At 39.2% G+C, this 14039-nt stretch overlaps 1 protein-coding gene across 1 annotated transcript; it reads left to right on the top strand.

Annotated features, from left to right (window-relative positions):
* Positions 1-703: 703 nt before the first annotated feature.
* LOC143539276 (uncharacterized) lies at positions 704-4936 on the top strand. The gene is made up of 8 exons (XM_077032627.1): positions 704-958; positions 1152-1422; positions 1473-1567; positions 2096-2468; positions 2535-2618; positions 2734-3059; positions 3798-4069; positions 4246-4936. The coding sequence occupies exons 1-8, from the start codon at positions 704-706 to the stop codon at positions 4934-4936; spliced, it is 2367 nt and encodes a 788-aa protein (XP_076888742.1).
* Positions 4937-14039: the final 9103 nt, after the last annotated feature.

Raw genomic sequence — 14039 nt, 5'->3', positions numbered from 1 at the left:
TTCAAGGGTAATTCGGGTATGGACCCGAAATTCAACTACAACAACAAATGCAACAATGGGGTGGACCTCAAATTATTCAAGGACAAACATAACAACCACAACCATTACAACAAGTTCCACAACAACCGCAATATCAACAACCTCAATTTCAAAAACCAAATCCCCAAACGAAATTTCAACAACATGTGCAACAACGGCCCGTTTACCGACAAATGGGCCAACCAAAAGTACCATTGGGGGACCAAGAAGACATGCAAGGGAACTGGTTAGGGGAATTAAAGCTCATTTTCGACCGATCATCACCAATAACCCATCTCCGTTGGTTATTCCTCAAAACCACCAAGGAAGAACATTTGATGCGAGAACCAATGCACTCCAAAGTTTACCAAAGTACAAGGGTCTTGGAACGGAAGAACCCTATTTCCATTTGGAGGCATATGACTCTATTTGCAATGCGATAGGGGGTCAAGGATTCTCACCGGATGAGTTTAAGTTGGTTTTATTTCAATTTTCGTTGGAGGATAAGGCAAAGAGATTGTTCTACACATTGCCATTCGCATCGATTTACACTTGGGCTGAAATGCAACAAACGGTTTTGGAAGAGTTTTACACGGCCCAAAAGACTAATGATGCAAGACGAAGTTTGAGATCTTTCCAACAACAATCGGGTGAAATGTTTCATAAAGCATTCGAGAGGTTCAACATGATTATCAAGAATTATCCTCATCATGGTATAGCTTTTTGGGAGTTGTTGAATGCTTTTCATGAAGGGTTGAATGCGGAAGATGAAAGGGTTTTGATGTCAATCACGAATGGTACATTCGGTACCAATTATGAACAAGATGATTGGGGATTTTTGGAGCAAATGTCGGTCACTTCAAAGAGAAAAGCTCAAACTGTAAGAAGAGCAAGACCGGCAGTTGGAAGACCGCAAGTTCATGACATGGAAGATGTGGGGGTACAAACTACTAATCAAAGAATTGATGTTTGTACCAATTGTAATGATGGGGTCATGGGGCTGATGTGTGTACGGTAGGGCAAGCACAAGTTGAAGCGGTAAATGCACTTCAAAGTCTAGGAGGTGGTAATCGAAATTTCAACACGAACTCAAACACTTACCACCCCGGGTTGAGAAATCATCCAAATTTTAGATATGGAAATCAAGCAACTCAACTCAATCTGAATTTCCAAGGGACTTCTCAAACCACCTTTACCGTCGTCAAAAATACTTCAACCAAGGAAATCAAGGTCAATTTCAAGGAACGGGTGGTAATAAAGGTGGGTCTTCGGGTCAAAGTTCATCAAGTGGGAATAAAGTGATGGACATGTTAAAGATGATGCAGCAAGAGATGCAGAAAAAGAATCAATTGGATGAAGCTCGTGTACAAAAGGATGAAGCTCGTGTACAAAAGGATGAAATTCGTGATAAGGCCATTCAGTCATTGACAACTCAAATGGACAACTTTCAACAGAGGTATCCAACTTGAAGAAGAATAAAGGTCAACTCCCGAGTGATACTAAGGTGAACCCTACTCATACTACTTCTCGTAATGTGCCGATTAATGAGGTAAGTGTTTTAAGAAGTGGTAAGGAGTTTAAAATAAATACCACACCGGAATTAGTTGAAGGTGTGGTATTGGATGTGACAGGGGTTAGAAAGTGAAGATGAAAAATCTTCACCCATTTAACCCCCTAAACCATCCACGTTTTCAAAAAATGATTCGGGTCAAAATGAACTTTTAAATGATAAAAGCAAGGAAGTGGGAGAGGTTCCAATTCCATTTCCTTCGGCTTTAATTGATCCAGTAAAGAAAAATTTGATTTTAAAACGGGGTCCTCAAAGGGAGGAGATGTGGGAGCTATTCAAACAGGTTAAGAGGTCAATCTTTCTTTACTTGAGGCAATAAAACAGGTACCCGCATATGCAAAGTTTTTTAAAGAATTGTGTACTAAGAAAAGACAACAAAAAGTTCCTAAACGTGTTGATTTAACTGAACGAGTGAGTGCAATTCTTAAGGGTGATCTCCCACCTAAGCTTCAAGATCCGGGAGCGCCCTTGATTAACATTCAAGTAGGTGACTTTCAAATGTCACAGGCGTTATTGGATCTTGGAATGGGTGTGAGTATTTTTCCGGGGGGTTTGTATGACCAATACGATTTTGGTCCACTTAAACGAGTTGAGACCAGAGTTGTATTGGCGGATTTGTGTCATAAACTTCCACGGGGGATCGTGCGGGACGTTATTGTTAAAGTAGAGGAATTTTATTATCCTGTTGGCCTTTTGGTTTTGGATTACTCGTCGATTGACCCAACACAACAACAAAATGTTATATTGGGTCGGCCATTTTTAAATACTGCTCATGCTATTATTGATTGTCGGTTTGGTACAGTTGATATGGCCTTTGGAAATAGAAAAATGCGTTTAAATGTGTTTACTAATGTTTCTAATTCATTGGCTAGTAAAGAATGTTTGTGTACCACATGAGTATGAGGACGATATGTTGGATGTTTGTGTTTGTGATGATTCTGAACAGGTTCACATTTGTGCATTGGAGTTGGAGGAAAGGAAGCAAGACGCAATGGCATTGCAAGAAGGAAGACCACTGTAGACTCATCAGGTTGAAAATATACCAACAGAAATCAATTCGAACACTAAACCCTCATTGATTTGTCCTCCCAAGGTAGAATTAAAAGAATTGCCAAGTCATCTCAAGTATGCATTTTTGGGAGAAGGGGAGACGTTGCTGGTTATCATTGCCTCTAACTTGAATAAGGCTCAAGAAGAAGGGTTGTTGGAAGTGTTAAAGGCTCACAAGGCGGCGATTGGGTGGACTATAGCCAATTTGAAGGGAATTAGACCATCCATAGTCATGCACAAAATCATCGCCACCGATGATGCAAAGCCTACTCGGGAAACTCAAAGGAGGTTGAATCCCAATTTGAGAGAGGTGGTGAAAAAGGAACTCATTAAATGGTTTAATGTGGGAATTATCTATCCCATTTCAGACAGTGCATGGGTAAGTCCAACACAGGTAGTTCCAAAGAAAGCCGGCATCCAGGTAATTAAAGATGTAAGTGGTGACTAAATCGCCACCCGACCGGTAATCCGGTTGCGAGTGTGCATTGATTATAGGAAGTTAAATGCGGCTACTTCAAAAGACCATTTTCCATTACCTTTTATTGACAAAATTATTGAAAAATTGTCAGGCCAAAATTTTTTTTGTTTTTTGGATGGGTGCTCGGGATATAATCAAATTGCAATCCAAACCGATGATCAACACAAAACCACATTCACATGTCCATATGGCACTTTTGCCTTTAGGCGAATGCCATTTGGATTGTGTAATGCCCCGGCCACGTTTCAACCATGTATGATGAGTATTTTCTCAGACATGGTTAGGGATTCACTTGAGGTATTTATGGATGACTTTTCTATTTTTGGATCAACGTTTGAAAGATGTCTTGATGAATTGGAAAAAGTTTTAAAACGTTATGTCGAAACTAATTTGGTTTTAAGTTGGGAGAAAAGTCATTTTATGGTACATGAGGGTATAGTGTTGGGTCATGTAGTTTCGAGTCGGGGAATGGAGGTGGATAAAGCAAAAATTAAGGTTATTTCTTCATTACCACCACCGAAAAATGTAAAAGGGGTAAGGTTGTTTTTGGGGCACGCCGGATTTTACCGGCGGTTTATTAAAGGTTTTAGTGTGATTACTAAACCTTTATGCAATTTGTTGCCAAAAGATGTTGCATTTGATTTTACTAATGATTGTTTGCAAGCATTTGATATTTTGAAGGAAAAGCTAGTGCAAGCACCGATTTTGCAACCGCCGGATTGGAGGAAGCCGTTTGAGATAATGTGTCATGCTAGTGATACCACGATTGGAGTAGTTTTGGGTCAAAGAATTGATAAGAAGCCGGTGGTGATTTACTATGCAAGAAAAACGTTATCCGATGCACAATTGTACACAACTACCGAAAAAGAATTACTTGCGGTGGTGTATGCCTTGGATAAGTTTCGGTCATACATATGGGAAGTAAGGTGGTGGTTTATTCAGATCATAGTGCGGTTCGTTACCTCATGGAGAAGAAAGATGCAAAACCCCGTTTGATTTGTTGGGTCTTATTATTACAAGAGTTCGATTTGGAGATCCGAGATAAGAAGGGGTGTGAAAATGTGCTGGCGGACCATTTATCGAGGATTCCTTTGGAAGGTGTAGATGATTCACATTAAATCAATGAAAGATTTCCGGATGAACAATTGTTAGTCGTTTCCACTACACCATGGTATGCTCATTTTGTCAATTATCGGGCCACATGTGAGATTCTGAAACATTGGGCCAAGAAAAGGAGGCAACAATTTCTATCCCAAGTCAAACAATATATTTGGGATGAGCCCGACTTGTTCAAAATTGGTGCTGATCAAAGTATTAGGCATTGCATTCCCGAATCAGAAGTTCAAGAGATTTTGGCACATGCTCATTCATCCGCTTGTGGCGGTCATTTTAGTGGGCAAAAGATATGTTATCGAGTTCTTACAAGTGGGTTTTATTGGCTCACTATTTTTAAAGATGCAACTGAATATGCCCGCCATTGTGTTAATTGTCAAAAGATGGGCGGAATTTCAAAACGGGATGAGATGCCTTTGCAACCCATTTTGGTGGTTGACATTTTTGATGTATGGGGCATTGACTTTATGGGCCCATTTCGAAATTCTTGCGGGTACTTATACATTTTGGTGGCGGTGGATTATGTTTCAAAGTGGGTTGAGGCCATAGAAACAAGGACTAATGATCACACCGTGGTATGTAAGTTTGTTCAATCCAATATTTTTGCAAGATTTGGAATTCCGAGAGTGATTATAAGCGATGGGGGAACGCACTTCAAGAACTTCAATTTCGGGCAATTGTTGAAGCGGTATGATGTGAATCGTTGAAATGCTACTCCATATCACCCGCAAACAAGTGGACAAGTTGAAGTGTCCAACCGGTAAATTAAAGAAATATTGATGAAGACGGTGCGGGTTGATAGGAAGGACTGGTCGGTGAAGTTGGATGATGCACTATGGACGTATCGAACCGCTTATAAAACGCCCATAGGAATGACTCCTTATCAGTTGGTTTATGGGAAAGGATGTCATTTGCCTATGGAGTTGGCTCACCGGGCGTTGTGGGCTATTAAAAGTGTGAACATGGATTATAACAAAGCCGGTGAGTTGAGAAAGTTGAAATTGGCGGAATTGGAAGATATAAGGGATGAAGCTTATGAATGTGCATCAGCATACAAAGATAAATTGAAAAAAGTTCATGATTCCAAATTGAGAAAAAAGTTTTTTGAAAAAGGGTAAAAGGTTTGGTTATATAATTCACGGCTCAAAATTTTTCCCGGAAAATTGAAAAGCAAATGGATGGGCCCGTACATGATAACAAGAGTGGGTAAGTTTGGTGATGTGGAAATTGAAGACTTGCACAATCAAGTAAGACAAACTGTGAACGGACACTGACTTAAACCATACTTGGAGGGTAAGGATATTAACATGTGTGAAGTGGACAAGGTAGGCTACCTGTTGCGGTCGCCTGAGGAACCAACCAATTAAACGGTCCAGGTTTGTTGTATAATTTAGTTTAGATTTTATTCAAATTTGGTTTTAAAAATTACCTTTCTCGTTTAGGAGGTTGTCCAAATCAAGTGTGGGAAATTCTCAGAAATCTCTTCACCGTGTTGAGGACAACTGGTTTTTTCATGGGGGGTAGGGTAATTTTTAGTTATACTCTTTAGTTAAATTGTAAAAAAAGGGGGGGGGGGGCAGGTCCACCGTGGACCACGTTTAAAAACCGTGTCCCACGGTCCGGTCACCGTAGCCCACGGTCCAGAGAGTCACCACGGTACGGTGCACTCTGGATGACCTGGAACAACATCATCGTGGACCACGGTCCAAACCATGACCCACGGTCCGGGCTGGCTGCTTCATCGACCTTGGTCAACCATTGACCACGGTTCACACCGTGGCCCACGGTGTGGCTTCTCCAGCTGCTGTTTGACGGGTTTTAAAGGCTATAAACGAATTTTAAATTTCTTTTACAACCATTCTCAGCCACAAAACTCACCACCCATCTTCTCCACCTTCATACTCTCTCTTTCAAACCCTAATTTAACATCACACCTCTTTCAAAAACCCACCAAAATCCAAGTTTCTTAACCCGATTGTGAGTGAAATTCTGTGAGATTTAACAACACAAACCTTATTCCCTTTTCATTCTTAAGTTGTAACCCGATTCTAAGGGTTAGGGTTCCGAAAATTTCAAAGATTTTTGGGGTTTTCTTGTTTGCTTGTGGCAAGTGCTTGTTTATCACCATAACATCAAACCAAGCTATGTTCATTGTCATTTCTTTGAATACATTGTAACAATTGTTAAGGTAGTGTTGATTTGTGTAAACCCACTTGCTTGTTGGTGATAATGGTTACAAATTGTAGTTGTGGATAAGAGATAAATGCTTGAAATTGGTGATTTTTCATTGAAAAGTTGAAAAATTAAGAGTTTGTTGAAATGAAGTAATATTGGTTAATTATATAATGAGTTCCTTATCCACAACTATGGTAACAAGCAAGTGTGAGGAGGAGCATATCGAATTGACTTGGTTTGTTTTTGGTGATTTTTTTGTATAGATAGGAAGAACTTCGGACAAAGGAAAGGGAAAGGTAGCATCTACGAGTGGTCGGGCTACCCAAGCCAAAAGACAACGGTTGCGAGAAGAACAAGAGCATGTGCAAGTAGAAATCCCAAAACCCGACTGGAGAGGTGGGTATTATCGAGTTATGCTTTAGAATGGCAACCGGATTTGTTTAAGGATAAGATGAGCACTTTTGAGAGAAAGGTTGGAAGGGTTTATGTGTGAGAAGGAGGTGACTGACTCGGGTCTTGAAGCGTTTGGCGTTTTCGACAAATTTGAAGCATTAGGATGGGAAGCTTCCCTTTAGTGCTACAATGGAGAGAACACTACGCTATATGATAGGGAGATTGAGGAGTGGGTATCAACCTCGAGGTGCCCACCGTTTAAGAAAGGTTCAGACATGAAGTTGATTGGTACCGTGGGTGGAACGACAGTGGTGATGTCTTTTGAGACACTCAATCAAATTTCGCACTTTGACAGCAAGCCATCCCAGTCGTATGTCTATCCATCGGTCAGAGATTTGATTGACCATCCTGACAAAAATCCGCAATTGTATAATATGTTATCGTCTGTGTTGAAAGGAGGTAGAGGTATAGGTTCAAATTTTAAAAGGAAGGAGTTGAAAATTGAAGCTCAATTGGTAATGACAATATATTTATCCAACGTGGTGCCACGTCGAAGTGACATTTCTGTGGTAAGAAACAGTGATATTCCTGTTTTGGCCGTACTGATGAGTGGCAAGCCGCTAATTTTCTTCCGCTACTTGGCCATGCTTAACATATGGACAAGTAGAGAAAGCAACAAGAGAAATTTAATACCTCACTGCCGATTGATCATAGCGATATTGAAGTTGCATGGTGCCATTCCAGCAGGCGCAGTTGGGTTGAAGAAGGTATTTACGAACATAAGTTGGATGCATTGGGCCTAGGTTGGACATATACAAAGAGCGAAAGGTACCATCAGTTGAAGAACGGTAATGTGAAATGGAGAATATTAAGGGAGGATATTGAAAAAGAGTCGGATGAAGACTCGGAGGAAGTAATCGTGGGAATAAGTGACGCGGATGACATGGAGGTGGTTGGTGATGATGAGAATGCTGGTGGTAGTGGATCCCAACATAGGGGTTGGGATTATTCTTCAGGATATGTTTCATATGGGGACAATTGGGCCCACATGGGTTTGATTACTGAGGTGGTGGAGAGGCATCGGCCTTCCACTTTTGATAGTTGGTCGGAGGAGTCCCGAGCACTTTTTGACCACCAAACTTTCATGGAGGCCTACCATGAACGAGCCGAGAAGGAAAGGCATGACCGGTTGGAAATGTGGAATCGTGCCAACGCCTATGCGCAGGAGCACGAAGCAAACATGTGGTATATGGATGACAGAAATCAAAGAATGCATGAACAGTGGCATGCAGGTGAGCCGGTTGTTCCAGATCCACCGAGTGTGGATTACACATCTGTCCCACCATATGATGGTTCAGTGCGTTACCCCGAACCACCATTGCATCATTCTATGTGGGTGGATCCGATGCAATCAATGGCACCACCACCACCATCGGCTGGAGAAGGGAGTAGCGGCGGAAGTGGAGCGTTTAATTGTGGTGAATTTTCGGATTTCATGACCTCCATTTTCTGGCTGCCACAACCGCCCTACTACTGATGGGACTTCATCATACCAGGTGCACTTTGTTTTGTATATTTTGTGTATATTTGTTGTTTTTATGTTTTGTTTTATGTATTTAGGGGGTTGGGAGGAGAATGTTATGGTTATGACAATAGGTGGTGTTTTGTGTGTTTTTATTTTCTCAAAATCATACATTGGGGACAATGTATCCCAAGTGTGGGATGGGAAGTTTTTCAATAAAATTAAAAAAAAAATTAATTTTTTTTTTTTAAAAAGGGGGAACAATTGAAAAAAAAAACACCAGAAAGTTGTAAGATAGCAGGGGTAAAGTCTTAGTTCAATATCATGGTCAGGTTCCTCTGTATGATTATGGCTTAGTTGTTGGGTACGAGTTCTGTTAAATTTCTAGCTAAAGGTGACATGTTTTGAGTTAGTTATCTCATGTAATAGGAGTAATTTGAGAATCAGGTTGCATATAGTAGTGAGATGGACAATGTGACCTTCCTTGTTAGAACTCGTGCAATGATTGCTTTCCGAGACCTTAGCTTGGTATGCGTGCAAAAAGGATAAAGGCAATTAGGATAAGCCTCGTCTGGGATGAGTGAGAGTGTGGGTCTTGGGGGTTGAGCCTCATACATTACAAATATGAGCGTGGGCAATGAAAGGGGCGGGGGTTTGGTCTTTAGATACCCAATTTTGAACCTAGTGCTTATTGATTATCGATTACCTTGACATATTTATTCGTGAAAAGATCCAGCCTAGTTAATAGGTATATTATATAATTGTTGCATTATTAAAGAAGTATGAAGAAATAGTAAGTTTCTAGTTTGCTTATAGTCAAAAAAAGAAAAAAAAAACATGAAATCAGTTTATATGTAAAAAAAAATCAGTATGCTAGTTAGAAAAGTTATAGCATTTTGTTTAGTTGTATGTAATAACTTTTCCGGATCTAATCGCATGCGCTACTTTCAAAATTCCCATTCCGCACCTAAACCTTTGGCCTAGTTACAACCTAGATAAGACCTCTTGATTGCACAATTACTATTGTAGGTGGAGGTTTGACAGTTGCATGAGCTTATTATAGTAGGATTGCACATATGTCCGAGTATTGATAATTGTGATTAAGGCACCGGATTGAGATGTAATTGTGTATGGATATTGCATGAGATAAATGAAAGAAACATGTTAGGTTTGGTGAGAGATTTAATTATTTGACTGTTTTGAAATTATGAAGTATGGTTATAGTTTATATGAGATACAAGGAATAGGGTATGATTAGGGACCTTGACCGAGCCGGGCTTGTGGTTTGTTTGGTTGTTGTGTTTTGAAAGCAATTGTGATTTTATGTGTTGCTTGAGGGCAAGCAACGTTTAAGTGTGGGAATGTGACGGGCAGATCATAGAGCCACCCTTAAGTGTAGTAATTTCAATTAAATCATGTGCGTTTATGTTTAATTTCAAGTACTTGGATTACCACACTATGTTATGTGATTATAGGTTTAAGGAGGTAAAGGACGAAATAACAAGATCAAAGGCGAAGACAGTGAAGAAAACGGAGCTGGAACGAGAAAATTATGAAGAAAACAAGAAACCGGGAACTAGCTCCACCGTGGCCCATGGTCCAGACCGTGGACCACGGTCCACCTGTAGCAATTTTCTCCAGAAAGCACCGTACCGTGGAAGCAAAGAAGACTGTGGCCTGGACCGTGGCCCTCGGTCGGGACCGTGGACGACGGTCCTATCGTAACAGCAGGATGCCTTTGGCTTTAATTGGCCGTTTTGGCTAATCTTTTCATTGTCTTTTCATCAAGAAACATTAGAGAACGATTGGGGAGGCTGGAGAATCATTATTGATGATTGGAAAACATTATTTTACGCTTTGGATTCGTATGTTGATGATAACTAATGTGATGATGATTTCTCAAACAATGATCGACTAATTTCCTTGGTCTTTCTCTTTGGTATAAGATTAATTACGATGCACTTATTGTTAATTGTTCTTGATATTGGATTGATTGACTGATTGTTTATGTCAGTATGATCATGATGTTTATGTGATTTTTTGTAAATTGTCATATCGTTTAAACCTAATTGCAATCTATAAGTTCTTGGTGTTGTTGACAATTGAGATTGAGTAGAAGGAATTAGGGTTAAATATATTGATTGATTACCAAGTAACGACCTCGCGTTCTAGAAATCCGAGTACTTAGTTCTTGATTAATCACAAACAATTGCATTTACACAAAACCAAGATAGTATGGTTTATCCATTGAATGTTAATGTAAGTGTTGAGTGATAATCCGAACCCCGAGAGAAACACTCGTTTAATCAATTGTTTACAACTTTCGTTTAGCTTAATTAGTTTATAAAATCAAATCAAAACAAACCAACTTGAGAATTATTTTGTGTCATTTACATTTAAATTAGTTAACTGTAAGCTACTTCTTAACACATTTTCCACAAACTCCTCGTGTTCGATACCCATTTGCCACTATCTATTTAGTTGTAATTGGTTTAAATTTGAGTGAGTCTTCGACCTTGTGTCATATATATTTTTATAAGTAGGAGATACGTAAAGTTTGCACATATGATAGAATGTATGGACGATTGACGAATGTAAGACACCGAATCCCGGGAATCCTACAGTTGGTAATCATACATAAAACTTAACAAATTATTAAACCCAAGACAGTTCATCTCATTTCAAAAACTAGTTCAGAGTATAAAATCAGCGGAAAATCATAAGTACTAAAACAAGTTCCCAAAACCTGGGAATTATGCCCAAAACAAAATTTAAACATATCTAGTAATAATAAAAAAGAAACAGAGTTCATTATTGTTAGTTCCCTCAATCAACGCGCTAGACACCACAATTCACAAACTAGTCAACCGAATTCTAGTTTTCACTTCATCAACAATTGACCAACCTAACGAATGCCAAAATTCACGATACTCAAGTATGATATACAAGACATACCTAGGAAGAATATGGAGCATAAACCTTAACCAAAACAGCCCCAAAAATGCTTGAATGGACAGCCACCCGGTAAGCCTAAAACATGTGATTTAACGATCAATAAGCGAGTTATAATAACCAATTAAGGTATAAAAGACTTGAGGGAACATGGGACTAACCTTCAATTGAAGTTTTACACCCTAATCTTGACTGCAAAAAAGAAAAACGAGGGTGGTAGGGGGCTGCTGCCTGCCGATCGGACAAAGAGAAGAGGGGGTTTAGGGTTTTGATTATATTATAAAACTTTTACACTCTAGCCCCTCCAATTAGGAAGAAGTAACAACTAGGTTAGAAAGTTAAATAATTTTAATGTACCCGAAAGATGAGAGGGTCATCGAGGAAAGCCGGATAAGTCCCGAGAGATGTACATACTTTACATGCTTTAAATCGTTTATCGGAAATTAACGGGTGTTACAACGGGACAGGTATGGTTGTATGGTTATTCGAGATAGAAGGAACCAGACCCTATAATATCTGTGATGTTAAGGACCAGACCCTTGTAATATCTGTGATGTTAGGGACCAGACCCTAATTATATCTGTGATGTTAGGGACCAGACCCTTATAATATCTGTGATGTTAGGGACGTGACCCTTACAATATCTATGATGAGAGGGACCAGACCCTAATAATATCTGTGATGGTAGAGATATAATAGTTTATAGTATACCATAGGTATTATGAAAGAAAGTATGTAAGTATGTATGCATGTATGTAAAGTATGTATGAAATAAATAATAGTAAGTAAGGTACGAATACGTATCTTTGGACACGTATGAGTAAGAATGTGAATGTAATGTTAATTGATTAACTAGAACTCACTCAGCATAGCTACCTTTTAGTATGCACGCAGGCAAATAGGTTGAAGCAGTTGGCTTGAGAAGTGACACATGACATGAACTGAAGGGCCTGGTATCTATGAAGAAGTGTCGTGAATGTTTTATATTAATGTTTATGATAAGACAATTGGTATGCTTAAGACAAGATTCGATGTTTTGTAATGTAATGCATGTAGTTTTAATTATTTTGTAAAAGTTTTAATTAACTCTGATTTCAGAACTATGTTTATGAGTAAATCCAACGCCAAAGTAGGGCTTCCGGGACCGGGGCCTTACAGTATCCACATGCCCTTATCATACTGCATTTGTCCCGTCTTTCAAATCATTCCATGTTTCGAGTTATTGCACACAACCGAACTTATTATGTCTTCCATGCGAGGACTTGGATAATTACGTGTCGGCCCATAATTACCTTTATCATCGGATGGTCCACATTATTCGTCCCATTGTGTGGGTTATGATAAAATAAATTCTTATATGAAAGCTTTTAAAATTTTAAAGATTGAACAATAACCTGTAAGACCCCGAATCCCGGGAATCCTACAGTTGATAATCATACCCAAAATTCACAAAAATTTAAAACCCAAATCAATTCACTTTATTTCGAAACCAGTTCAGAGTATAAAATCAGCGGAAATCATAAGTGTCAAAACCAAATTCCCAAAAACCGAGACGTATGCCCAAAACCAATTTAAATGCGTTTAATAATAATTAAAAGTAAATAGTCTTCATTATTAGTTTCCTCGACTAGATATGTCTTCAACCGACAAAGTAGTATCGAGCATGTCCTAGCGGTAAGCATCCTTCACCTAACCTAAAAATCAATCTAACATACACACAAAGTCAGCTTGAGCTAAGTGAGTTCAAGTTTTATAAATAACAACCATAAATCAGATTTATTTAATAAATATAAAAAGATTTGCAGAAAATCATAAGTAATTAGATAAATACTTTTCTCTTGGTCAGACACGCAACACGGGCCTCCTCACCCCGAGTCGTCCCCGAATAATATATTTGACCCGCCCACGGTTTAACAAAAACCAACAAGATCATGCAACACAAGCCTCCTCACCCCGGGTCGTCCCCAAGTAATATATTTGACTCGGTCACAGTTTAATAAAATAAAAATCATGCAACACGAGCCTCCTCACCCCGAGTCTTCCCCAAGTAATATATTTGACTCAGTCACGGTTTAACAAACCTAAACACGTGATACAGGCCTCCTCACCCCGGGTCTTCCCCAAGTAATATATTTGACCCGACCACGGTTCAGCAGAACGGCGGACCTCCTCACCCCGGGTCTTCCTTAAGTAATATATTTGACCCGCCGGGACATAAACATACAACACAGGCCTCCTCACCCCGGGTCTTCCCCAAGTAATATATTTGACTCGATCGTAGTTTACCAACACATACACATTCACATACACACTTACAAACATCTAATTCAAATATTCAACCAACCAATATCATCACATACAATCCATAAATAATGGATAATCTAGGAATTAATACTAGGCCTAATAGCAACCTCTAGCCTAGACCACAAGTAATATGTATAACCTTAAGGAATATACAACCACAAAGAGTTTAAAATATACTAAGGCATAGAATATAATTCAAACGTAGATTCATAAATGCACAAACACAAATAAGGCTATGTAATAACATCCAAATAATTTAAACGAGTAAAATCTGGTAAAATTGTATTACGGTGTGTATGCTAGCCCAAAACGTAAAAAGATTAAAAAGGGGCATCATGAACTCACCTGACACGAGGCACATAATCACAGCGGGCTAGAGAACCCTTAAGTATTCCCATAACTGTAACATCCTAAAATTTTAAGGTTGAATAAAGAAAGTTATGTTTAGTGATTTCGCGTTATTG

Source organism: Bidens hawaiensis, unplaced genomic scaffold (assembly GCF_021521415.1).
Source record: "Bidens hawaiensis isolate Kalapana, Puna unplaced genomic scaffold, B.hawaiensis_p1.1 tig00011858_1, whole genome shotgun sequence".
NCBI classification, from domain to species: domain Eukaryota; kingdom Viridiplantae; phylum Streptophyta; class Magnoliopsida; order Asterales; family Asteraceae; genus Bidens; species Bidens hawaiensis.
The sequence above is the reverse complement of the archived record's forward strand: the minus strand, read 5'-3'. Positions and strand labels throughout refer to the sequence as shown.

What these genes read in the sequence shown, in the direction of transcription:
- LOC143539276 (XM_077032627.1), top strand. Translation starts at nt 704, where the DNA reads ATGATTATCAAGAATTATCCTCATCATGGTATAGCTTTTTGGGAGTTG. An exon ending in GACCACTGTAGACTCATCAG is followed by an intron (nt 2,619 to 2,733) that starts GTTGAAAATATA and finishes TTTTGGGAGAAG; the next exon opens with GGGAGACGTTGCTGGTTATC. An exon ending in TTTATTCAGATCATAGTGCG is followed by an intron (nt 4,070 to 4,245) that starts GTTCGTTACCTC and finishes AATCAATGAAAG; the next exon opens with ATTTCCGGATGAACAATTGT.